This window comes from Eumetopias jubatus, unplaced genomic scaffold (assembly GCF_037043125.1).
Source record: "Eumetopias jubatus isolate StellerSeaLion01/CBP00866 unplaced genomic scaffold, mEumJub1_p1.0 scaffold_11, whole genome shotgun sequence".
NCBI classification, from domain to species: domain Eukaryota; kingdom Metazoa; phylum Chordata; class Mammalia; order Carnivora; family Otariidae; genus Eumetopias; species Eumetopias jubatus.
The window spans coordinates 109292571-109316440 of record NW_028274817.1 but is presented as its reverse complement, the minus strand read 5'-3'; the positions used below and the strand labels follow the sequence as shown (position 1 = coordinate 109316440).

At 42.6% G+C, this 23870-nt stretch overlaps 1 protein-coding gene and 1 non-coding gene across 2 annotated transcripts in view; one reads left to right on the top strand and one right to left on the bottom strand.

Annotated features, from left to right (window-relative positions):
* The window catches only part of SMS (spermine synthase), a 45710-nt gene extending 35524 nt beyond the window's left edge, over positions 1 to 10186 (top strand). Inside the window, exons 8-11 of the mRNA XM_088028850.1 lie at positions 2945 to 3059; positions 3868 to 3947; positions 8153 to 8268; positions 9659 to 10186. Coding sequence (XP_087884976.1) covers positions 2945 to 3059; positions 3868 to 3947; positions 8153 to 8268; positions 9659 to 9698 — 351 coding nt within the window. The 3' untranslated portion in view covers positions 9699 to 10186. The remainder of the gene's footprint in view (positions 1 to 2944; positions 3060 to 3867; positions 3948 to 8152; positions 8269 to 9658) is intronic.
* LOC114223642 (U6 spliceosomal RNA) lies at positions 2382 to 2488 on the bottom strand. Its single transcript, XR_003612206.2, has one exon. It is a non-coding gene; the product is annotated as a U6 spliceosomal RNA (small nuclear RNA).
* Positions 10187 to 23870: the final 13684 nt, after the last annotated feature.

The following is a 23870-nucleotide window of genomic DNA, read 5'->3' as shown; positions in this document are numbered from 1 at the left end:
GCATAATACTCTCTAGCTCCATCCACATCGTTACAAATGGGCAAGATTTCATTCCTTTTTTTTTTTTTAAAGATTTTATTTATTTGAGAGAGAGAGAATGAGAGATAGCACAAGAGGGAAGAGGGTCAGAGGGAGAAGCAGACTCCCTGCTGAGCAGGGAGCCCGATGTGGGACTCGATCCCGGGACTCCAGGATCATGACCTGAGCCGAAGGCAGTCGCTTAACCAACTGAGCCACCCAGGCGCCCGATTTCATTCCTTTTTAATGGCTGAATAATATTCCGATGTGTGTGCGTGCGTGCAAAATTTTTTAAAAATCATAGTGCAGGGAAATTTGCCCTGTTGTTTGGTAATTTACTGTTAAAGCATAGTAATCAAATAGGGAGTATGATGTTGACACAGGAATGCACATATGAGAGGAATGGCACAGAGACTTTGAACATGTCTGAGTGTGTATTCGTACAAGTAATGGATGGCCTAAGGTATATTTCCGTTTGCTTGGGAAAAGGAGATTGAGTTGATTTCATAGGTAACACCAACACAATGGGCTGTCCATCTCCATGAGAACAAAGTTAACATGACCCTAGAAGCCATAGAAAAATTAATCTCAGATTGCTTAAGCTCTGGATACAAAAACTTAATACATTTAGGTAAATTTGACATATTTAACCTTGGAGTTGGAAAATCTTATAAAGAAAGACAAGAAACACAGAAACTACAACAACAATCTAATCCCATAAACGAAGCTGAAAAACTGGTAACAAACATGACAGGGATTTAATCCCTTTAATAATACAGAGCCCCTACAACTTTAAGATATAAAAAATAAGATAACTATATAGAAAAATAATAAAGGACGTGAACTGGTATTTCTCAGAAGACAAAAATCAAATATCCTATAAACTTATAACAAGATGCTCACCCCTGTTAGTGGCCCAGCAAGTTCGTGTGAAAACATTAGCAAGGGACTTGACAAAATAGAAAGAGGGACAATATCCAGGCAACAGGTGCTTGCATGCATTGCTAGTTGGAGTGTGAATTGCCATCTAAACTATAAAAACTAAAACGGACATGCCTTTGGTCTCAGCAACCCACTGTTTGAATATCTGGCCCTACGAGGAGGCTAAAGAGTAGTACATTTTTCATGGAATGATCTAATTAAAAAAAAAATACCATTACCCTTCAAAAAAAATTCTATCATTACCTAGAACGGTGTTAGATGAAAATTTTCAAGTTCAGAATGTGTGTGATCCTAGTTCTAAAAAAGAACAGCGTATGTGTTTATGTGAGAATGTGTGTTGGTAAGAGTATATGAGCATATCCCACAGGATTGATTAGTGTCTTCTAGATCGTTTTGTGGTTGTACTTAGATGGTGCATTAAGTGAAGCAAGTTATAAAACAGTAGGGCTGTAAGATCAGGTTCTTAAAATTGTGACTGAGGATCTGTGTAAGAACATTTCAGAGGAAAAATTCTAGAATAGGTTATTTTAGGGAATTTTGACAAACTTCTGACTTCTATGAATTTGTTTTTCATGAGTGTATTTTGTAACTAGAAAAGTAAAAGACAAGGAGAGTAACTCTTGCTAGTTTGTTGCTTACAGCAGCATATAGCTTCAGTACCTCAAAGATTGCAAGCCCTAAACTGAGTTCCTATACAGTTGACCCTTGAACAACATGGGGGTTTGGGGTGCTGACCCCCCACACACAGTCAAAAATCTGCATATAACTTTTGACTCCCCCCACAATTAACTAGTAACATAGTGTTGACTGGAGGTGTTATCAAGAACATAGTTAAATTAACACATTTTGTATGATATATGTGTTATGTACTGTATTCGTACAATAAAGTAAGCTAGAGAAAAGAAAATCATAAGGAAGAGAAAATACTTTTACAGTGTTGTACTGTATTAGGAGGAAAAAAAAAACTGCAAATAAGTGGACCCAGACAGTTCAGACCCATGTTCAAAGATAAATGTGTTTACTGCACAGGATCTGTTCGAGAATTCCAACTCTTAACTGCTGTACTCGTTAGTAATTGTGATTGTGGGAGTTGGTATTTCTTACACAGTTGTATTACCAACAGTACTCAATCAAAGTCGTTAAAAAAATGAAAAACTGTAGGTTAATAGTTCGAGGTAAGATGCAAAAAATCAATAGACAATGAAGTCATTCAGTGCCTAGCATAAAAGAAAAACTAAAAGTAGAGGAAAATAGAGACAGTAGTAGGAGAGGCAATATAGATTAGAGTTAAAAGTGTGAAATTGGCTTTCATATAGATGTAGGTGTACTTCTTGGCTTTGTTTCTTATTGGGTACCTTTGGACAAGCTACATAACCCCTGCCCCCTTTCCCTCCCTTTCTCCCTCCCTCACTCTGTCTCTCAAAAGTATGGGACGCTTTAGGAATTTGTGTTTCATCCTTGTGCAGAGGCCATGCTCAGCTTCCCTGTATCATTCCAATTTTAGTATGTGTGCAGCCGAAGAACACACTACCACATAATCTCTCTCTCTCCCTCTCTCTTTTTTTTTTTAAGAGAGGGAGGGGTGGAGGGGTAGAGGGAAGAGACTCTTAAGCAGGCTTCATGCCTCTCCCAGCACGGAGGCCGAGGTGGGGCTCGATCCCACAACCCTGAGGTTGAAATCAAGAGTCGGACCCTCAACCGACTGAGCCACCAAGGCGCCCCTACATAACCTCTCTTAACTTGGTTTTTCCATTTGTACACTGTGGATACTAATAGTACCTGTAGATTTGTTGCTTAGATTAAATGAGAAGGCAGACAAAGCCTCTAGCAGGCACTGAATTGTAGCTGTTAGAGGCATGGATGGAAGTCATTTTTGTTTGGATCTCAGCAGCAGTTTGCGTTTTCCTCCCTCCTCTACAAGGCTTTAAATATTTCCACCCACATGCGTCAGCTCACGTGCATCTATTCCTCTTCTCTTTGGAAGGTTCTAATAGAAGACTGTATTCCAGTACTGAAGAGGTACGCCAAAGAAGGGAGAGAGTTTGATTATGTGATTAATGATTTGACAGCCGTTCCAATCTCCACATCTCCAGAAGAAGGTAGGTTCTGTTTTTTTCTTATATAACCAAGATAACGTTCATGAAAATGTTTTACTTGGCACATTGTGAGAATGGAAGGATCTTGGAGCTTGTCTACTTGATTGGTTCCTTCATTTTTTCAAGGTCGTTCAGTTGAGGCCCACAGTGGAAAAGATGGCTGGATTTCAGTCACTGAATGAGCAAATTTACTCAGTTGTTGGAGAGAAACATTAAATAAAATGACTCACAATTACATCATTGAGAAATTAGCTTGTTTGAGAATTTATTTCTTTTATGTGATTTTTAACCCGTACTGGGACAAACTGGTGAGCTTTCTCAGCAACACCAGAGACAGTTCCCCATTCTCAAACCACACACTCCAAATCAACCGCTGGTGTGGCATTTCGGTGTTAGTGTTTTTTTCTATAATCTTGCCTTCCTGCTGAGCTGGCACGCTGGGTCCCCACGTGATGACTCTTGCTGTTTCTCTCTTGGGATGTCGCTGCTTCCCCCTTAAGCTGTTGTCTTTCAGATTTCAACCACTGCCTTTTTGGTCAAATCTTTATTGGTATCGTTAAAGCAGTGCTAAGCACATGAATATTTGCTTTTGACCTTGCTTGAGTATGTGCACGTGTGTGCAGGACACACAAAAACGACAGTAAGTTTTCATGAATAAGCTCTTGAATATTGGGTCTTAAACCCTTGGCTATTTCTTTATTTTTTGGGTATTGTTGAATATTAATGTGGATAATTTGACTTTTTAGATGTTGTTTCTGATGAATGCAAACCTATATATTAATATAACTTAAAATTTTTTTTTATCGTCCAGATTCCACATGGGAGTTTCTCAGACTGATTCTTGACCTCTCAATGAAAGTACTGAAACAGGATGGAAAATACTTTACACAGGTAGACTACTTGTTTTTTCCCAAAACTCTCAATGAGAATTGTATATTTTGAAATTTGCATGTATTTTATTGAAATTTATATCTGTTAAGGATAGAACGTCGTAACTGAATTATGTTCTTTCAGGGAGTAGTTTATAAATAGCTGACCTGTCATCATCTCTTGGGAATTCATGAGTCTGTGCGTGTCCCCCTTGCCCACTGTCCTGATTGAGCAACCTTGGGCTCTGGCTGTAGTACGTGCTGCCGCCACCAGATGGAGACACAGATTGGGATTGGGAGGTTTTTTTTTTGACTTCTCCCTCTTACCCTCTAGGAGATTCTTCATTGGAAAGCCAATTTATCAACATAAGTTTCATAAACTTACTATGAGCTCCTACCACCAGATGGAAGCAAATTGTTTCTTTCTCATTCTCTATGGGATTCTTAAATTTAAAAGAAAGTTTAAAGTTTGTATCTCTTGTTATATAAAATATATATTACATATATATAACCTACTAAAGCCCTGAAGAAAATTCTGAAGGTGATCTGAGTCTCTTTACTTGGTACAACAATCCCTTGATTCATAAGCGGAAGATAAGCACTTACTTGGGTGGTATTGCACTATGGTCCCTGTAATTTTTGTTTTTTTGTTTTTTTTTTAAAGATTTTATTTATTTATTTGACAGAGAGATAGAGAGCACAAGTAGGCAGAGTGGCAGGCAGAGGGAGAGGGAGAAGCGGGCTTCCCGTGGAGCAGGGAGCCCGATGCGGGACTCGATCCCAGGACCCTGGGATCATGACCTGAGCCGAAGGCAGACGCCTAACGACTGAGCCACCCAGGCGCCTCTGTACTTTTCTTTATAGTTGTTTCACATATGTGTAATTTCCTAAATCATTATATTGTTTACCTTGCTTTTGAACTTGTTAAGAATGTATTCTTCTGGGGGTGCCTGGGTGGCTCAGTTGGTTAAGCGACTGCCTTCGGCTCAGGTCATGATCCTGGAGTCCCGGGATCGAGTCCTGCATTGGGCTCCCTGCTCAGCGGGGAGTCTGCTTCTCCCTCTGACCCTCCCCCGTCTCATGCTCTCTGTCTCTCATTCTCTTTCTCTCAAATAAATAAATAAGATCTTAAAAAGAATGTATTCTTCTGGACCTGTTATTTTTTTTTTTTTACATTATAGAAATCTTAACCTGCTAACTGTAAAATTTAAAAGATAAAAACAGGTGCCTGGGTGGCTCAGTCGGTTGAGCATCTGACTCTTTTTTTTTTTTTTTTAAAGATTTATTTATTTCATTTGAGAGAGCGAGCACTAGTGGGAGGGGCAGAGGGAGAGGGAGAGAATCTCAAGCAGACTCCCTGCTGTGCACAGAGCCTGGCGCAGGGCTCAGTCTTACTACCCTGAGATCATGACCTGAGCCTAAATCAAGAGTCGGATGCTTGACCGACTGTGCCACCCAAGCACCGCATGTATCTTACTCTTGATTTTGGCTCAGGTTGAGCCCCACATTGGGTTGTGCACTGGGTGTAGAACCTACTTGGGATTCTCTCCCTCCCTCTCCCACTGCGCCATCCACCCCCATGCTCTCTCTAAAAAAAATAAATAAGATAAAAACAGTACAGAAATCTATAAAGTAAAAAGGCAAGTGTCACCTACCCACACGTAACATGGGGCAAGGAAAACTTAGACCAAACTACTGAATTGGTATTCACCTCTTAGAATGCCTTCCCCTCCAGTGATTCCCTTCCCATCCTTAAGAGGTATTTAATTCTCTGCTATTGGGTTTTTGTTCTGCATCTCTGTCTTTTTTTTTGGTCCACTGAGACATTTTATTTGCACGTATGTATTACATCCCTAGAAAAAGAATCCTAGGATTTTCCCTCCTGTGTGTTTTCATCTTGCTTCTTATGGTCCATGATGCCAGCTAAGGGTGTCAGTACAGTGAAACCAAACCGGTGGGGCGGGAGCAGATTCTTCTGCCATTTTTCTAGATCTTTGAGTTGTACATCAGATCTGGGGCTGATGACTCCACACTTGTTTCACCTGCCCGTGAGGTTCACAACAATGTTCCCAGCTCTGTGATCATCAGTGATTTCAGATTCACCATTGTAACCGTGCTAAAATGATAAGTCCTACCCCACACCTATGGAATGAAAATCACTTGTAATTCACATGCACAGCACAGTGAGAAACCAGACATTGACTTTGGAGCCTGGCTTATTAAGTACCTGGCATTTGCCTCCCTTCTCGGCATTGTTAGTGCTCTTGAGAACATCTGCCAGGACGTTCATGCGCACCGTTATGGCAGCAAAGATCCAATATGTCTTTCTTAAGAAAAGAAAGAAATGTATTTCCATTTAAAAACACAGGAAAGTAAAATGTATCACATTACTTTTTTTGGGTAGGTCTCCATTTGTGGTGAGGTTTTTTTCCTTTCTTTTTTTAAACTGCTTTTTGACAATGTTGGGGAAGAACAAATTGAAACTTTCCTATATCCTTACCACATTCTCAGGAATGACGTCCTCCCATATGACCTCAATAAAGAGAGTGTGGTGTCAATTTTAAGATGGCAAGAAAAAACACTGAACTGTGCACCTGGGTGGCATTTTCCATTCTATAGCTTCCCCAGTGGTGATGTGTTCTAAAAACATCCAGGCAGTGTTTTCTATTTGTGAATCTTAAATTACACATGTGGTGTTTATATACTCTCACGGTGAACTTGATGTTGAAACCAAATTATATACTGGCCAAGGGCACTTTGGCCAAATCCCACTGCAGGACCCTAGATGATGGGTTACTAAACAGGCTGGCACTGAAGGACGATGTCATGCTGAGCGAAGGTGCCAAGTTAAAACCACTGAGGGTAGCTCTCAGAATAGTTCTTTTTGCCCACTTGCCTGTGGCTGGTTGGTTGGTTTCGAAATGCCCTTCGTGGGGATGCTTACATCACAGGATGCCTTCATTTGTAAATGATTTTCATTTTACATTGTACTTGGCTGTTCTGAGGCTCATTGATAGTGAAGTTGTTAAGAAGAAATAGAATCAGTATATATATTCAGTAGTCTTCAGAATGCTAAGAACTTCAGAGGTTAAAAGGAAATAGATGATATTAAGTACCCATTATGAAAAGCCCTTGGGGGAAATTGTGCTACAACGATAAGCCCTACCCCACACCTACGGAATGAAAATCACTTGTGATTCACACGCACATTACAGATTAAGAAGCTCCACTTTAGGTGCGCCCGGCTGGCTCAGTCAGTGGAACGTGGGACTCTTGAGCTTGGGGACCTGAGTTCGAGCCCCACGTTGGGCGGAGACATGACTTTACAAAAATAAAAAAGCCGCAGCAGCACTGCCCTGGAGCTACGCAGAGGCTGCACCCATACCTCTGCTCTGTTCTTGGCCTGCATCTCATTCACCCTTTTTTCCTTCGTGGTCACAGAGCGGCTGCTGCAGCTTCTAATGTCCCCTCTAGGTTCTAGGCAGGAATTAAGTGAAGAGGCGGGTCACTCTGTTTATCCTTGGTTGTCTGGAAGTGGAAACCTTCCCGGTCACCCCCAGCAGACTTCACTGTAATCTCCCTGACCGCTCCTGGCTGCTGGGGGGTGCTGAAAAAGTGGTGGCAAGAAAGGGAGAAAAATTGGAACAATGAAGTCAGGAGAAGATGTTTGATAAGGAGTGGAATTGCGGGCTAGCCTTAGTCCATATATTCTGAATAAACTTTTGTTCTCATAAGGCTTCAAATTACATATCTGGGGGAAAGCATGGAGATGGGAATATAGTTCCGTATCATTGTCTTAGATTAGGGTTGTAGTTTTAAGCCCTTCTGGAAATCAAGAACATTATCGTTCTGATGCTTCATTCTCAACACCGTGGTGATGACTGGGCAAACATTTTGAACGGCGATGTGTATGAACCTTTGCTAATTCTGTGGTGTTGATACAATGACTGCGTTACTAGTGAGAAAGTGGTCTCCCTGCTTTCTGTTGCTTCATACGCTGAATCATTTGAAATGGCTTGGTAAATGAGGTAGAAGAATAATGAGCTAATGGATCTATAAGTAGAACTGGATGCAATTTGTCAAAGTACAGAAGCCTTATCTCATGTTCAAAGATGAACTTCCATCTAAAGCTAAAATTGTTTTCGTTTATTAGAGACCTTCAAATGAGCGGGGGGCCCCCAATGAGACTCAAGAATCCCATTGTTTGCTTTTCTTTCTTTGATTTAGGGTAACTGTGTCAATCTGACAGAAGCCTTGTCACTCTATGAAGAACAGCTCGGGCGCCTGTATTGTCCTGTGGAATTCTCAAAGGAGATCGTCTGTGTTCCTTCATACTTGGAATTGTATCCTTAGAGCAAAACACTGTGTTGTCAGACTGCAACACCCAAGTACATCCCATGCCACTTGAACATTTGAATCCAATAATAAATGGGATTGATTCACTCTTTACTCCATAAGGCCGTGGTATTCCAATGCGGCTGCACGTTGGAATTTCCTGAAACTTTAATTAAAACAATACTGATTCCTGGGTCCCACCCTCAGCTTCTGGGGCATGGCCTACCATAGCTCCCCAGGTGGTTCTACTGAGTAAGCCCTGCTGGTTCTCAAGCCCCACCCATCAGAGGCTGGAGCCAAGGCTTGGTCAGCCATCTTAACCGGCCTGCCTGGAGACTGATGTGCATCTAAAGCTTCAGAAGCCCTAGTCGAAAGCACCCCCTGAGCTGCAGCAGGCAAAAAGAATGAATATGCTCATTCTGCTTTTATATTAAAATTAACCCCACTTTAATATTAGTTTCTACACTTCACTTGATCGTGATTTGCACTAGAAACCACGAGCTAAAAATAATGCTGGGGATTGCAGAGTTAATGTTGGTGTTCTTCATTAGTTCCCCTTAGTAAAGTTAGTCCAGAGAAATAAAGGAACCCAGAGAAAAACCAGAATGAGAATTGTCAGTGGAAATTTAAAATGCCTTTCTTTCTCCTAAACGGAGGGACTCTGGTCTCCAGATAAAAGCTTCCTTATCTGAGGTGGCCGAGTCCAGTTTCCTGTCACAGCAGTCTGCGTTGCTGTCTAGGATCCTGTGACTACTAGGCCCTCAGGGAAGTCCTTGCCTGCAGGCCCCCGGCAGCCTCTGACAGAGACACAGGTTCTAGGAAGCCCCCTAGATCCCCCTGGGAGGAGGGGAGCGGTCTGTCTGTGGGGTGGCCATTTTCTTCCATGGCCTGAGGAGATCCTTGATCTCCCCCCCCACCCCGCAGCCGTCCACCTTCATCACGGCTTCCTTATGGAACATTTTTTACAGTCAGATCTGTTTATATATTGAGAGACTATAAAAATCATCTGATAACATCTGGAGAAAAGGCTTCTACCCTCTGGCCCCCCCTCCATCCTTCCATCTTTTTCTCCTCCTCTCCCACCCTCCCAATGTCTGCCCTCCCCCGCCCTTCCTTGTCCTACTGTCCTAAAACATCTTAAAACCTAGGAAGCGGTAGCGTTACCGGAGGGAATATTTGTATGCCTTTGGCCTTTTCTCCACTTTGCTCCTTTCACCTCGCAGGTGAGAGGCGTTCAGGCCGTAAAGCGGCCTTGTTAAGAGGCCTTAATTCTCATCGCCGCAATGCTTTGAACCATGAAACTCATCCATCTTCCAATTTGTAGGCCAGCAAACAAATTTTAAGTGCTGCCTGTTCTTCTTTGAATTACCTGCTCTTATTCCTTGACTGCCTGTCCAGGTGGGTATTTTACACTGTTTGGAAGAAAGCTAAACCTTGAAGACCAGTCTCTCCTAATCATGTGTGCTGCAAATAGCCTTCCTGACCTTCATATGCTGTACATGACATCGAAATGAGTCAGGCAATTGATTGTGATTTCCTTCAAGTTTTCTTTTTTTAATTATTATTTTTAATTTAAACAAAGCAAATGGAAAATGTATATTTTGATGCGCTAGGGTGTTAATTTTTTTGAAAGTCAGCTGAAGGATGATTAGACAGCACAGCGAAGGCTGCTAAATGCACTGAACCCCTAGAATGTGATTTTTGTTACTTTTTTGTGTGTGTGTGTGGGCTTTTTGTTTCTGTTTTGGTAGACTTCGAATTTGGTTGTTTGGAGGAATGAACATCATTGTTTTGTTCTGGAGGGAAGTTCTTTGATGGTGTTTCTTTCCCCCAAAATTGACTTAGCTATTAAAATTTGGTGCTTATAAGAAAGAGTTAAGAAAAAAAATGAATAGCAATGCTTCGATTAAAATTATAAATGAGAAATTTCATGTGTTTGTTGTTTTATTTCAGCTAGGTCCCCACTTTCTCACTGCTGATCTCACAGAACAAAGGTGTCTCCTGGTCTTTTTTTAGTTCTGTTCTATCACTCAGTGCCATTTATCTCTTTATAACGGGATGGCCATTGGGCCTTTTTTGAATAGTAGTAATGACTTTGTTTACCACGGTGGTAAATGACACACAACCTATTACATTCACCAGTTCTTCATTATAAAATTGACCTGAGGATAGGAAAAGATTTGGCTTCATGCTTATTTCTATTCCCACTCTTAGTGGTGTATTAGATGTGGAAATAAAGATCATTTTGGATTGCTGCAGGGAAACTTTTTAAGAAGATTTTCAGATGCACAGAGCTAGGATGATAGTTTGTGGAGAGACCCGCAACAAGAAAGCATAAACTCCCCTAAGGAAGTGCAGGCAAGTAGCAGCTTGGTGTAGTGTATTCGTCAGTAACAAGCCACATCAAGGGTGGAGATGTAACTGACTCACGTTAGACATCAGTGGTTATATTGTTTTCATAAAAGGTTTATGCTGTATCAAGGGATTGAGTTCATTTATGGTGAATTTGCAGTAAGCAAAGCATTAAAAATGAAAATATTCAGTGTGTGTTTTGAGATAGAATTAGAGTCAACCCAGAACATCCTTCTTCCCAAGATAGGTTTGTCTGACAGATGTTTTTTTTTTTAATCGTTGTTTTCATTTTTTTTTAAGATTTTATTTTATTTTTTAAAGATTTTATTTTATTTATTTATTTGACAGAGACACAGTGAGAGAGGGAACACAAGCAGGGGGAGTGGGAGAGGGAGAAGCAGGCTTCCCATAGAGCAGGGAGCCCAATGCAGGGCTCGATCCCAGCACCCTGGGATCATGACCTGAGCCGAAGGCAGATGCCTAACGACTGAGCCACCCAGGCGCCCCTAAGATTTTAGTTTTAAGTAATTTCCACCAACGTGGGGCTTGAACTCATGACCCCAAGATAAAGAATTGCATGCTCTACCTACTGAGGCAGCCAGGCGCCTCTCTAATGGATATTCTTTAAAAAGTGAGTGCATGCCGACTTTACTTTTTTACTGGATTGGCATGGGAGAAGAAACTAACAGAATAAAGGGATAGTTAGTCATGTTGGAACTAGATCGGCTTTCAGCAAATATTTTTCTTGTGCATAGAGCTTAAAAACAGCATTGGTAGACATTGAGACTCCTACCTACCCCCTGAACTCTTCTGTAATGCTTTGCAAAGGCTTTGTTTTTGCCTACTGTGTGAGATTAAAAATGGTGGTATTATGACCGTTAGAAACACCATTTTAGCTTAACGGAATTGGATTTTTTTTTTCCATTTTAGAAAAGAAACTAAGTCTATTTGCTGTCTGGATATGGTGTTACCAATATGTGGGGCATAACTTTATACTTGAAGCCGAGCTTGGTGCCAAGGCTCAAGCCAGTGCTGAGTCTAATGACACACTCTTCCCGCCCAGAGCTGAGAGTTAGAACTGAGGTGGAGCGGGCTGGGCCAGACCATAGAGGATGCATTCGGGAGAGAGTGAGGGGTGCAGTATGGGAGCAAGAAGGGAACGAGATACTTGTTGGGGGTGATGTGGTAGATTCCGACCCTGCTCATTTTTTTGTGTTAGAGAAAGGATGATGCCTGCTTGTTTTTGAACATCTTTGTAACTGTTAAGGCAAACTGAACTGTGATAGCTAAAAACAACTACTTTTGCTGCATTTTGAGGAAATGTAATACGATCTAAACCATTATTTTTCTTTAATGGCTGTTACGCTTTATATGATCTATATATAATCAAACAATATACCATCCTATCAGCCATTTTTTTAATTAAAGACAAACACTGGCTATAATAGAAATTCCATTCAACACATGAGCAGATATCAAGAATTGGTTTATTTTTTAAAAATGCTTACTCCTACAAATGTGATTGAATATTTTATGCAATTTTTTTTTTTTTTTTTAAGTTGAGAGAGAGAGAGGGCAGAGAGACTCACAGGCAGATTCCCTGCTGAGTGCAGAGCCCAATGTGGGGCTTGGTCCCATGACCCTGAGATCACGACGTGATCCCAGCTCAAAAGTTGGATGCTCAACCGACTGAGCCACCCCGGTGGGCACCCCCCCCCGGTTTTTATTTTAAAGATTTTATTTATTTGACAGAGACATGGCGAGAGAGGGAACACAAGCTGGGAGAGTGAGAGAGGGAGAAGCAGGCTTCCCGCTGAGCAGGGAGCCCGATGTGGGGCTCGAACCCAGGACCCTGAGATCATGACCTGAGCCGAAGGCAGACGCTCAACGACTGAGCCACCCAGGCTGGCCCCCCCGCCCTGGTTTTTAAATGAAATTTTTTTGAGAGAGCGAGCTTGGGGAAGGGCAGAGGGAGAGGGTGACTGAATATCTTAAAAACTCCATTAATAGTGGGCTGGAGGAAGCCTGGGTTAACTTTTTTTACTGGGCTAGAGCAGTGCTGATGTCAAAATAAAACTGTGCCTACTACTTCCGGTGCAGTGGAATAATCACCCCCTTGCTTGAGTTAACTATTACTGATAGGAGTTTGCGTCTGTCTCGGCTGGATGAATTTTGTTCCGTTCCCATGACTCCTGGGATTGGGCACAGGAAGTGTGTGTGTGAGGTCATGTGTCCCTGACCTGTTTGAGCCTTGAGAGCAGCACTTCTCAAAGTGTGGTCCTTCGGCCAGCTCTTGGTTTCTAAGCACTTTGTTTACTTCAGCTGAACTTCTTGTTCCTAGCGAGACCTTCTTCGAGAAGGAAGCTGTCTGCTGATTGACAGACACTACAGCTGTGCTCCTCACCCAGTCCGGAATAACACATGCTGTGACACTGTTCTAGAAGCTAGTTGGGCAGCATCGTTTGATGACAGGAGCCGCTATGTGGCCGTGAAGAAACATTGAGCCTCTTTCTATCACCCTGTTGCTGCGCGTCTTTGTACTAAATAATCTTTTATATTGCTGTGCGTTGGGCTAATAAACCCCTTTTATTTACATTATCTTGCGCAGTTTGAAAATAGCTTTGTGAATTCAGTGTTCCTGTCACCGAGTGGGCCAGTAGTCAAGATGTGAAATGTGCCCCAGGGGTCCCACAGCTGGTCACGGTTTGAACCTGCGTTCCAGCATTCCGAATTGGCTATTTGTAAGCCTACCACAGGGGTTCTTAACCTTTTTTTGTTTTTGTACCTTGGACTCCTTTGGCAGCTTGGTGAGACATAAAGTAGATATGATTGATGACAAGGAAACGAGTTATATTGTTTTTTAAAAATTAATGACAATATTTGTGCTGTCATAACTTCTTACATAGCTGGATCTTGTGGTGGATCAGATACCATAATTCTGGGAGGAGTAATGGACATAAATATTTCTAAGACCTGCAGCAAGTGCACTGTGGTTAAGAATGCATCTGATTTCTCTTGTTGACAGACTCCTAGTTACTGCCTGTACTAATATGGTTTGTTGCCTACGTTCATGATTGAAGGAAGTGCTACATCTCAGGTAGAGGTTAGTGAGTAAAGATAGAAATGTTTTGCCATTCAAGTTTAGGGACACACAGTTCTGTCCAGAGGTCCCAGTTTAAGAACCTCTGGCCTACGGTGTTTGCTTCCATTGTTTGATTGTATTTAGGTGGTGGGGAGGGGTAGCTGGGTCCCTTCACCCTGCTGTCAGAACCTCAAATGAGTGCTGGCAGATCAGTTCCTTTTGGCCAGAACCATTTAAAATCTCAATTACCTAGTGCCGTCATTCCACCGATTCCTACTTTACTCATTATTTCAAAAATGAGAAATAGAACATGGGCAAGAAATAGCCCAGTGCTTTTGGAAAGCTTTTTGAATACTCTTGGATGTGATTTCCCTGGGAAATCAGATGATAAATGTGACTGGACAGGTATGCTTATCTCCTGTATCTGGGGGTCTGGCCAGGAGACGCCCTGGCCAGCTCATTAATGCAGACGCAGACGCGGTCCCTGGGCGGCAGCCAGTGATGTGGCCATTTTAGTGAGCAGCGGCTTTATGAAGAAGTATCAGGGAACAGGTCCCCCTCTCTGCCAATTTGCTCAGGAATGTAATAGAAGAAATTAAAAGCAAGCTAAACAAGCCAGGTCTGTTTTGACAGAAGCACTCCAGTATCCAAAGAGGGAATCCTGGAGGGTTGTCCCACCCCATTGGCTAGAGATGAAAACCCGGGATTATAAATACAGGCAACGGGCAGGTCTCCATAGACAAGGACTTTGACTCGGGTGTTAACTTAGGAGAGACTGCCCCTGATAGGTTGATGATTATGTCGGTAATTTAGGTTCTCCACTAAGTGAGTTGGACAGCTCTAAATTCATTGCAGAGGGGCAGAAATGCTCCTTGGGCTACATTCCATGTCTTCCACTTTCTAGGCAACTCTGCCTTTGCCTGCGTTCGGTTGTGCGAGTTAAATTTGATAACACGAAATTCCCCATCCTCTCTCCCAGGGCTGAGGGGGAGCTACCAACACGCCCTGTGCAGGCCCTTCACACTCAGTGTTTCTACTTTTTCCTCAAGGCATATTAAATATTCTTCATTACGTATCGTCCACATGTGTTTAAATGTTTAACGTCTGAAGAGACAGTGTGCCCTCATGAGAAAGAATACACCTCGGTATGGGTTTTGACTGCCCTGTAAGAGCTGGAGGTTTTTAACTGAAGTTTGGGGGCAGAGGAGGCAAGTTCTTGAGGCCAAGTCTGGTTGACAGATGGCGAGAATGTACGCTCCAGAGGCCACAACCCGGTCCCTCTTGGTCACGTTTGTTTAACGCTTTGCACATATAGTAGGTACTTAGGAGGTTCAAGTGCGCCGTAAGAGGGAGTTCTTGGAATTGCATTTTCCAAGTGGGACATGGAGGAAATAGGCTGGTGTGAAGACATTACACAGGGTTGGGTATGTTCAAGAAGAAAAACAGAGATACAGGGAGAAGTCCTTGCACCTTCACACATAGAAGGAGCAAGAATGTCCACCCTACCCAAGTGAGGGTACCGTCCCAGTATGGGTGAAAGTGCTGTGTTGGTGAAAGGGGCCTTTCACTAGGGCTTGTGTCTTTTGGGCTCCTCCTTGGTGCCCTAAAGGGCTGAAGAAGCACAGAAACTCAGGAAGGTATACAGCATTCAGACCGTAAAACTGGAACGACATGAGGATCTGCGGCCATTTTGGTGTCAGCCGTATCTGTGAGTTTTCTTTTTCTTTTTTTTTTTCCCTGTTTGTGGTCCACTGTCAACTTACAGTCTTGAATGTCTCCGTCCTTGGTGACTCCCCACCCATTAGGTGGAATTCTTGCACCAGGCGTCCACTTTGGGCCATGGCTTGGGTCCCAGTGCCGGTCCACAGAGACCAGGCAGCAAGGCCACAAGACAGCCTGGCCCTTGGCTTCCAGTGGATAAATCCAGAAGGGTTTGTGCACTAAAATAGTTAAGCATAGTAATGAATTACAAGCCATTGAAAAAAAATTGTAAGAGGGTATATGGAAAACAAATGTACAAATAAATGGGGACACATAAACAAACATAATGTGCTTGCCATAGAATGGTGAGTGCTGGAGTTGAAAAATTAGCATTTTGTAATCATCACAGTGAAGACCAAATCAGGCAGAAGTCACCCTCTGATGTAAAATCTTGGGGAAAATTTGACAAGGAGCCTGTTATGTGGCTGTAAAGCATCTCCTACAGATTGCTTATGAGTTGTGTATCAGGTTCCTGTTGTAGCTCGAACAAGTTAACTGCAAAATTCCTTCCTTTAAAATGACACAAAATTTATCATCTTACAGTTCTGGAGATCAGAAGTCTGAAACTAGTCTTTTTTTTTTTTTTTTAAGATTTTATTTATTTATTTTGACAGAGACACAGCGAGAGAGGGAACACAAGCAGGGGGAGTGGGAGAGGGAAAAGCAGGCCTCCCGCCGAGCAGGGAGCCCGGTGTGGGGCTCGATCCCAGGACCCTGGGATCACGACTTGAGCCGAAGGCAGACGCTCAACAACTGAGCCACCCAGGTACCTGTCTGAAACTAGTCTTAGCAGGGCTCAAATCAAGGTGTGGGCAGGGCTGGTTGCTTCTGGAAAGTTGAGGGGAGAATCCATTTTCCTGCCTTTTCTAGCTTCTAGAGGCCCTCTGCAGGCTTTGGCTTCTGGTCTCTTCCTCCAGTTTCAGAGCCAGCTCTGTAGTATCCTCTGCTACTGTCTTCACATTGTCTTCTCTTTCTGACTCGTCTGCGTCCCTGTGGTAAGGCCCCTTTGGGATTACATAACAATCCCCAATAATCCACCGTCTCCCCAATTCAAGATCTTCCCACAGCCGCAAAGTTCCTTTTGCGATATAAGGTAGCATTCACATAAAGTAATGGAGAAGGTTCTGGGTTTAGGATGTAGACATCCAGGGGGGCCCTTCTTCAGCCTCCCACTTATTGCTAGAGAAAACAACTTGATAATGGAAAAATTGAACAACACCTTGCCCAGGTGATCAAAATCACCAACAAGGGGCAGATGGACATATGCGCGTCCAGTACTCTGTGAAGGGCCCATCACCACCTGTGCGGTCCTGTGGCTGGCTAAGAATGCATTATCTGAATCTGATCACAGGGAAGCATTAGACCCAAAACGAGAATATTGTTTTAAAAAGGCCTGTGTTCTTTAAAAGTATTAATGTCAAAAGACAAAAAAAGCCTGAAAAGGTTTCCAGATTAAAGGAGGCTAAAGAGATGTGGCAACAATACGTGAGACCTGGCCCTACCCTGGGTCCCATATTGGAGAAAAGATGCTTAAAGGGGATTATTGCATCAGTTGACAAATTGGAATATGAACGGTAGTTTCGATACAAGTATTGTATCGGTATTAAATTTACTCAAGTCCTTATTGCAACCTTTCTCTAAGTTTGAAATTCTTTCCAAGTAAAACATTAAACATTAAGAAAAAAAATAGGGACGCCTGGTTGACTCAGTTGGTGGACAGTGCAACTCTAGATCTCGGGGTTCTAAATTGGAGCCCCATATTGGGTGTAGAGATTGCTTAAAGTAAAATGATTTTTTTTTTTTTTTTTAAGCAGGCTCCACACCCAGCATGAGTCCAGTGTGGGGCTTGAACTCACGGTCCTGAGATCAAGACGTGAGCTGAGATCAAGAGTCAGACTCACCTGAGCCATCCAGGCGCCCCTAAAATAAAATCTTTAAAAAAAATTAAGAAAGGGGTGCTCCTGGCACAATTGGTCTCCTGTCTGCCTGATGGACACGATAGCAAGGTTTTTGGACACAGAACCAAAAACCTAAGAGGAATAAGGCTCAGGGGACCCAAATAAGTATGTGCTGCTTTTAAGATCTAGTACAGGATGCGATGTTCTTGAGGCAGAAGTTGTAATGGCTACACTGGTTTTGGGGCCTTCTGACTGTCCCTACACAGTACCTGCCAGGGTCCCCGCTAGAGACCATGAAAGCTGAGCCAGCAAGAGGAAGGGGATCGTATGGCAGTTGGCTCTCCATCCACTTGCGGATTCTTGTGGGTCCTGCTGGCTTAGAGGCTAAAGGTCTCTGGCAAAGATTTCGCTTCAAAGACACCACTGTTTCTTTGCCGTGTGATGTTTGTTCCTGAGCTTCTGCTAAGACGCTGCAGGGCGTGAAAAGGTTGATTGTTTTCTTTCCCCAGGTCTGTGGCAGAAGAGAGGAATGGAGAGAGGGAGAGCGAGCCTGAAGCCTCCTCTTTACTGAAGGCAAAGAGCCCCATATTATACTATTTTAGATTTACAAATAGGATAACAGTAAAAAGCTATTTAATTAGTTCTATAGGAAAACTGGCTGAGGACTTTAAAAGGTTCAGCTGGAACAGTAGTTGTCCTGCTGTTCAGAAACAGGAATAGAAAAAAGAGGGCAGTGCTTCTCAAACTTTAGTGCGCAGAAGGATTACCTGATTATATTTTTAACAGTCTGATCAGTAGGTCTGGGGCCAGGCCCAGGAGTCTGCATGTCTCACAGTCCAGTCGGCTGACGTCAGTGCTGCCCGGGTGCAGACCACGCTTGGAGTAGTTCTCAGCGAGAGTGCTGTAAGTGGAAAGAAAGATGGGGGGCCCTGTAGGAAAATGCAGAAAGCTCTTGCATGGCCCACTGCTGAATCCAAATGTTTTGATTATCAACTTACTGTTACAGGTAGCCTCAAAAGTAATAGTTGTTGCTGCCGTAATTGCTCAAGTGAGTTTCTGTTTGATTTCCAAGGGTTAGAAATGTTCTCGTGGATTTTGTTAAAATGGCAATTGGATCGGGGCGCCTGGGTGGCTCAGTCGTTAAGCGTCTGCCTTCGGCTCAGGTCATGATCCCAGGGTCCTGGGATCGAGCCCCGCATCGGGCTTCCTGCTCGGCCGGGAGGCCTGCTTCTCCCTCTCCCACTCCCCCTGCTTGTGTTCCCTCTCTCGCTGTGTCTCTCTCTGTCAAATAAATAAAATCTTTAAAAAAAACGGCAATTGGATAAACCATTAATTTGGAGCTTGATTTTAAGCTCCCAGTACTCCCCAAACCAAAAGGCATTTACACTCCCAGCATTTGAAAAATTGGCAGCGGATGGAGGCCAATTAGTGGAGACCTTGAGGCAAGGAACAGTGTCGAAATTTTCGAGTCATCCTCAAAATTCTGAAAGGATATGGAGAACCCCCGGTCAAGGGTGCAGACATTGCCCCGACAGCTAGAAGGTTTTCAACACAAGGATAAGGGATTATACTTTTTAGTCAACTAAATATGCAACTTACTGAAGCCTGGATTGTGCTTTGATTTCATGGGTTTAGGTTAAGTTTGTTTATTTCTGTGGAGAGTAAAACCCAGAACAAATTAAAATTCGAGGTTGGGTCTTTTGCAGGTTTATTCAAAATGCGAAGAATAATAAGTGGAAGGATTGGAGGTTACATACCAGAGCTTTCTGTAGCACTTATTGGCCACTTTGGCGACAGCAGCCTCTGTGTAGGGGGTCCTGGAAGACAATGTTTGGGGGCTGTTCAGGGCATTGTGTAGAGGAAGAAAACCTGTGGGCAGCCTCTTAAGGAGCAAAGAACAATAAGCATAGAACACCAGCTCAAAACAACGGAGCACGCTATGAGGGCTGCAGGAAACGGAAGCATGCAGGAGTAAGCATGGGCTTCCGTAAGGTGAAGGCTATAAAGAAAACAGGTTTTCACTAGGGGATGGGTAGGGATGGAGGTGATTTATACAAGTGGTTTTTAAAACCCCAGTCGTTTAGAAGAAGACAGCAAAACCCAGTATTTATCCCAACTACAGCCCTACAAAAAGGTGAATAACTCTTGGGCGCCTGGATGAGTCTTTTAAGCGTCTGACTCTTGGATTCGGCTCAGGTCATGATCTCAGGATCATGAGATCAAACCTCATGTCGGGCTCTGCGCTCAGCACAGTCTGCTTGAGATTCTCTCAAATAAACAAACAAAATCTTAAAAAAAAAAATCAACTCTTAGACTTGCCTTAACCAAAGGCCATCGGCCCTTCCAGTCTTACTTCTCCCCCACCAGGAGGACATCTGGGATGCCGCTGTGGTCGAATCGTGTCCGCCACAAAAGCTGTTGAAGTCCCCACCCCCCAGTACCTGTGAACGTGATCTTGTCTGGAAATCGGGTCCTTGCAGGTGGTCAAGTTAAGATGAGGTCATTAGAATGGGCCCTCATCTGATACGACTGGTATCCTTATAAAGGGAAATTTGGACCCAGAAACATACATTGTGGGGACACGAGAACATTATTCTACAAGCCAAGGAATGCCTCAGGAGAAAGGCATGAAACTGATTCTTTCTCACAGCCCTCAGAAGGAACCAACCCTGCTGACACCTCGATTTCAGAGGCTTAGCCTCCAGACCTGTGAGACAATCAATTTGTTGTCTGAGCCGCCCAGCTTGTGGTACTTCGTTACATGCATCCTGGGAAATGAAAACAGGTGGTCTTCAAGATAATTAGGTGGCACATGGAGGATACTAATATTATGTATTAGTCAGCAGTTGCTGCAGTAATACTGCCTAGCAAGCCGACTTCAAATTTCAACAGTTTATAGTAGCAAGTGTTGATTTCTCTCTCACCCACCTGTGGGTTAGCTGGGGTTCAGCTGATCCAGGCAGGGCTCTGCTGAGCTTTTCTCCCAAGTTGTATTTTGGGTCTAGGTCTGCTCCACACGCCTCTCCTCCTCCTCGGACCAGTGGCTACCTGAGACACGTTCTCATGGCAGAAGACAGGAGGGCAAGCACAATGACGGGGCACATCTCTAGCCTCTGTTTCAGGTCTGTCTCTGTCCAGTTGGTCAAAGCACATTGCATTGCCAAGCCCAAGGCTGAGAGGCGAGGAAGTATGTCTTTTTCAGGGATAGTAGCACAGACTGTCCATCTTAACTGACAAATATGTGAAGACTGAATCTTAAAACCCTATATTGCATTTTGAGTGAAGCAGTCAACAGAAGACCTCTTAGTGGCGAAGAGATGGTGAAATCTTGAAGGAAAAAAGCAAAGCACTGACAGGTGCCCCATAAGGTAAAATAGTACTGTGAATTGTAAAGATATACTACTTGGCTATGAGATGCCAAAGTCAGTGGCTCCCTGGAAGGAACATCATTCAGGAAACTTAGGGAAGGTGCCATTTGGCAAACATATTGGTAATTAGGGAGCCTGAAACACAACACTGAATTGTTGCACATGGAAGTCAAGGCAGCATTGTTACTTCACTCCTTGCTTTTAGTAGCAGGATCAAGACGTGGCTTGAGAAACCATTATACATTTCCAGAACTAGAAGTCAGTGCTTCAGACATACTTAGTGATGTTTCAGTTTACTCCTGCAAATACGAGTTACTTATGGGGTGCGGAACGTGAAGGTGATTTTGAGCAGAGGCTCTGGGCCCAGACTACTGGCTTCAAATCCTGGCCCTGCCACTTACTGGCTCTGGGATGTTGGCCCTCTTTTGGGCATCTGTAAAATAGGAATAATCATGGCGACTCCGTCTCCATCCATTAGAGCTGCTAGAAGAGAATACCATAGACTGGCTGGCTTATAAACAAGTTTATTTCTCACTGTTCCGAAGGCTGGGAAGACCAAGACCAAGGTGCTGGCGGATTCAGTGTCTGGTGAAAGCCAGCTTCCTGGTTCATAGATGGCTCTCTTCTGTGTCCATGTAGTGGGAGGGTCAAGGAGCTCTCTGTGGTCTCTTTTATAAGGGTACTAATGCTGTTCATGAGGGCTGCACCCTAATGACCTAGTCACCTCCCAAGGGCACCCTCTCCTAACACTATCACTTTGGGGGTTAGGATTTCAACATAGGAACGTGGACGGACACAAACATTCAATCCATAGCAACCTTCTGGGTCGTTTGAGGCTTAGATTGGTGCCTGGCACAGAGTAAGGGCTCAAATGTTAGCTTTTTATTATTTACCAGCAAGAATCAAGTTTCAAAAAATGAGTTATGCAAAGTCATAATTTATACCACTGTGGCCAAACTCAAGTTTTTTGGGCCACTGCTGCCTTTAAAAGAAATCGTGTGGTGGAATCTTAAGGAATTCTAAGTGCCATGCCCTCTTCAGTTTTTATACTCACCAAGAACAATTATTCAGATTTGGTTTTACCTAATTTTTAAAAATCAGTAATTCTCCCAAATGCTCATTTTTTTTTCTCTCCCAATTTCTCTACCCATCTTCAAGGTAACTGGCTATATTAAATGATAATTAAGTGAGGGCAGTAAGGAGGTTGGGTATTTTTGATGTGTCCTAGAAAGACTCATTTAAGGCAGGTTTGGGTGATCTCTTTTTGTGTGTTAAAATCGGTTAAGTTTAGATATTTATTATATAAGCTCCTGGAGAGTAAGAACCATGCGCTAAGGAGCTTGACATCCCCAGGGTTGAGCAGGTACACAGTACCCAATAAAGAGAATGAAAATATAAATGATCAAAGGAGATTCTATGGAATGTAAATCATCAAAAAGACAGTGTATCTGATAGTTTGGGTATGAAAGACCCAGTAACCTACAAAAGCCTTAGCAAGTGTTTCAAGGTTAACAGTAAGAATAGTGACTAGTTTATGTTTCAACTTGGCACTGACATATAAAGAAATTAACAACCAAAGAACTGAGATGGACAGCTTTCTCTTTCATGGAACAAATGCATTTAACCTGCCTGAAATCCACAGGCCATCAAAATTTGGAAGACTAACAGGCAACATCCTCATGGAAGAATCAGAATGCTACATTCATGTTACTAGGAAAAAAGCAATGGGGAAGTTGGAAAACAACATTATTGTGGATTTCTGTTATTCGCCAAAGAGCTCCTTTAAAAACCTCACCCCTTTAAAACAACACCGCATGTGAAGGGCTAATAAAATCATCAGAAGTTAGAAAGGTACTTGGCAACATTTATCAGGTGACCTACACCTCTTCCTTAATTATCTGCTACCCCCTACTGCTTGGCTCCCCAGCCTTTAAATTTACAATTCTTTTAGAAATAGCACCTCCTGGTAGACTCATTTAAAAACAAACCACTCTTCCAGGACCTTCTCACAGGTTTGCTTCTTCAGGCTTCAACTTTATTAGATGTTGTTAAATTGCTTTCCAAAGTGGAAATTTACACAAAGTACCAATTTACACACTTATGATCAGGACAATCAGAGTTGAGCTTCCTCCATTGCCAACACCTGGTATTGTTAGAATTAAACATTTTTGCCAGTCTGGAGGTGTGAATGGTAATGGTTTAAGTTTTTATTTACCTGATTACTTAACTAATGAGGTCGGGCACATTTTTATAAGTTAATTGGCTAGCCAGTGTTCCTCTTTGGAAAAATGCCTTTCTTCTGTCCATTTGGCTATTGGGCTCTTATTTTCTTGTTGATCTATTGTGTTTATATTTTTAGGATAATAATCCTGCGTTGCTTGTATGGTTATGAGTATCTACTCCCAGTCTGCCCTTGTGAAATCTTTTTAAGCTGCACTTTGTTTTTAATTACATTTTGTAATCATCAGGAGACCAGCTTTGGCCATGCTTTATCTTTTCGTTTATTTATGGCATTTTTTGATGCACATGAGTTTTTTATTGTAGTCATATTTGTCAGTCTGTTTCCTTTATGGTTTGTGTTTATTGGTCTTGTTTTAGAAACTTTTCCCTAGCCTGATCTTATATATATATATATTTTTTTCCCCCTCGCCCAGTGTTTTAAACTTTTGCTTTTCATACTTAATTCTTTCATTTATCTAGCATCCTTTTTTCTTTTTTTTTTTTTGGTAGGATGTGAGGAAGGGTCTTTCGGGGATTTTTTGTTTTGGTTTTGGTATGCTAGGAGTTGTTTTGTTCCATTGTAATCACCACTTGTCCCAATACCCTTGATTAAATTGTCCATTCATTCGCCAGTGATTTGAAATGCCTTTGTTGTCCTACATTAAGTTATTCATTTATTCATGGGCCTGTTTCTGAGTATAGCAGCTTTTTTGGACTTTGAGAAAGTGATATTTGACGGGGCTGTGCCAAAAATGTACTTTAAAAAAGATATACAGATGGCCACAGAATGCCAATGAATTGTATTTTATTCTAGAATATTAAAAAAAGGAAAAGATGCTGATCACACTCTAGATGAAATTATTTTTTCAGATGGCTCACTATATAGTTTTTTAAAGATTTATTTATTTTAGTGAGAAAGGCAGCACGCA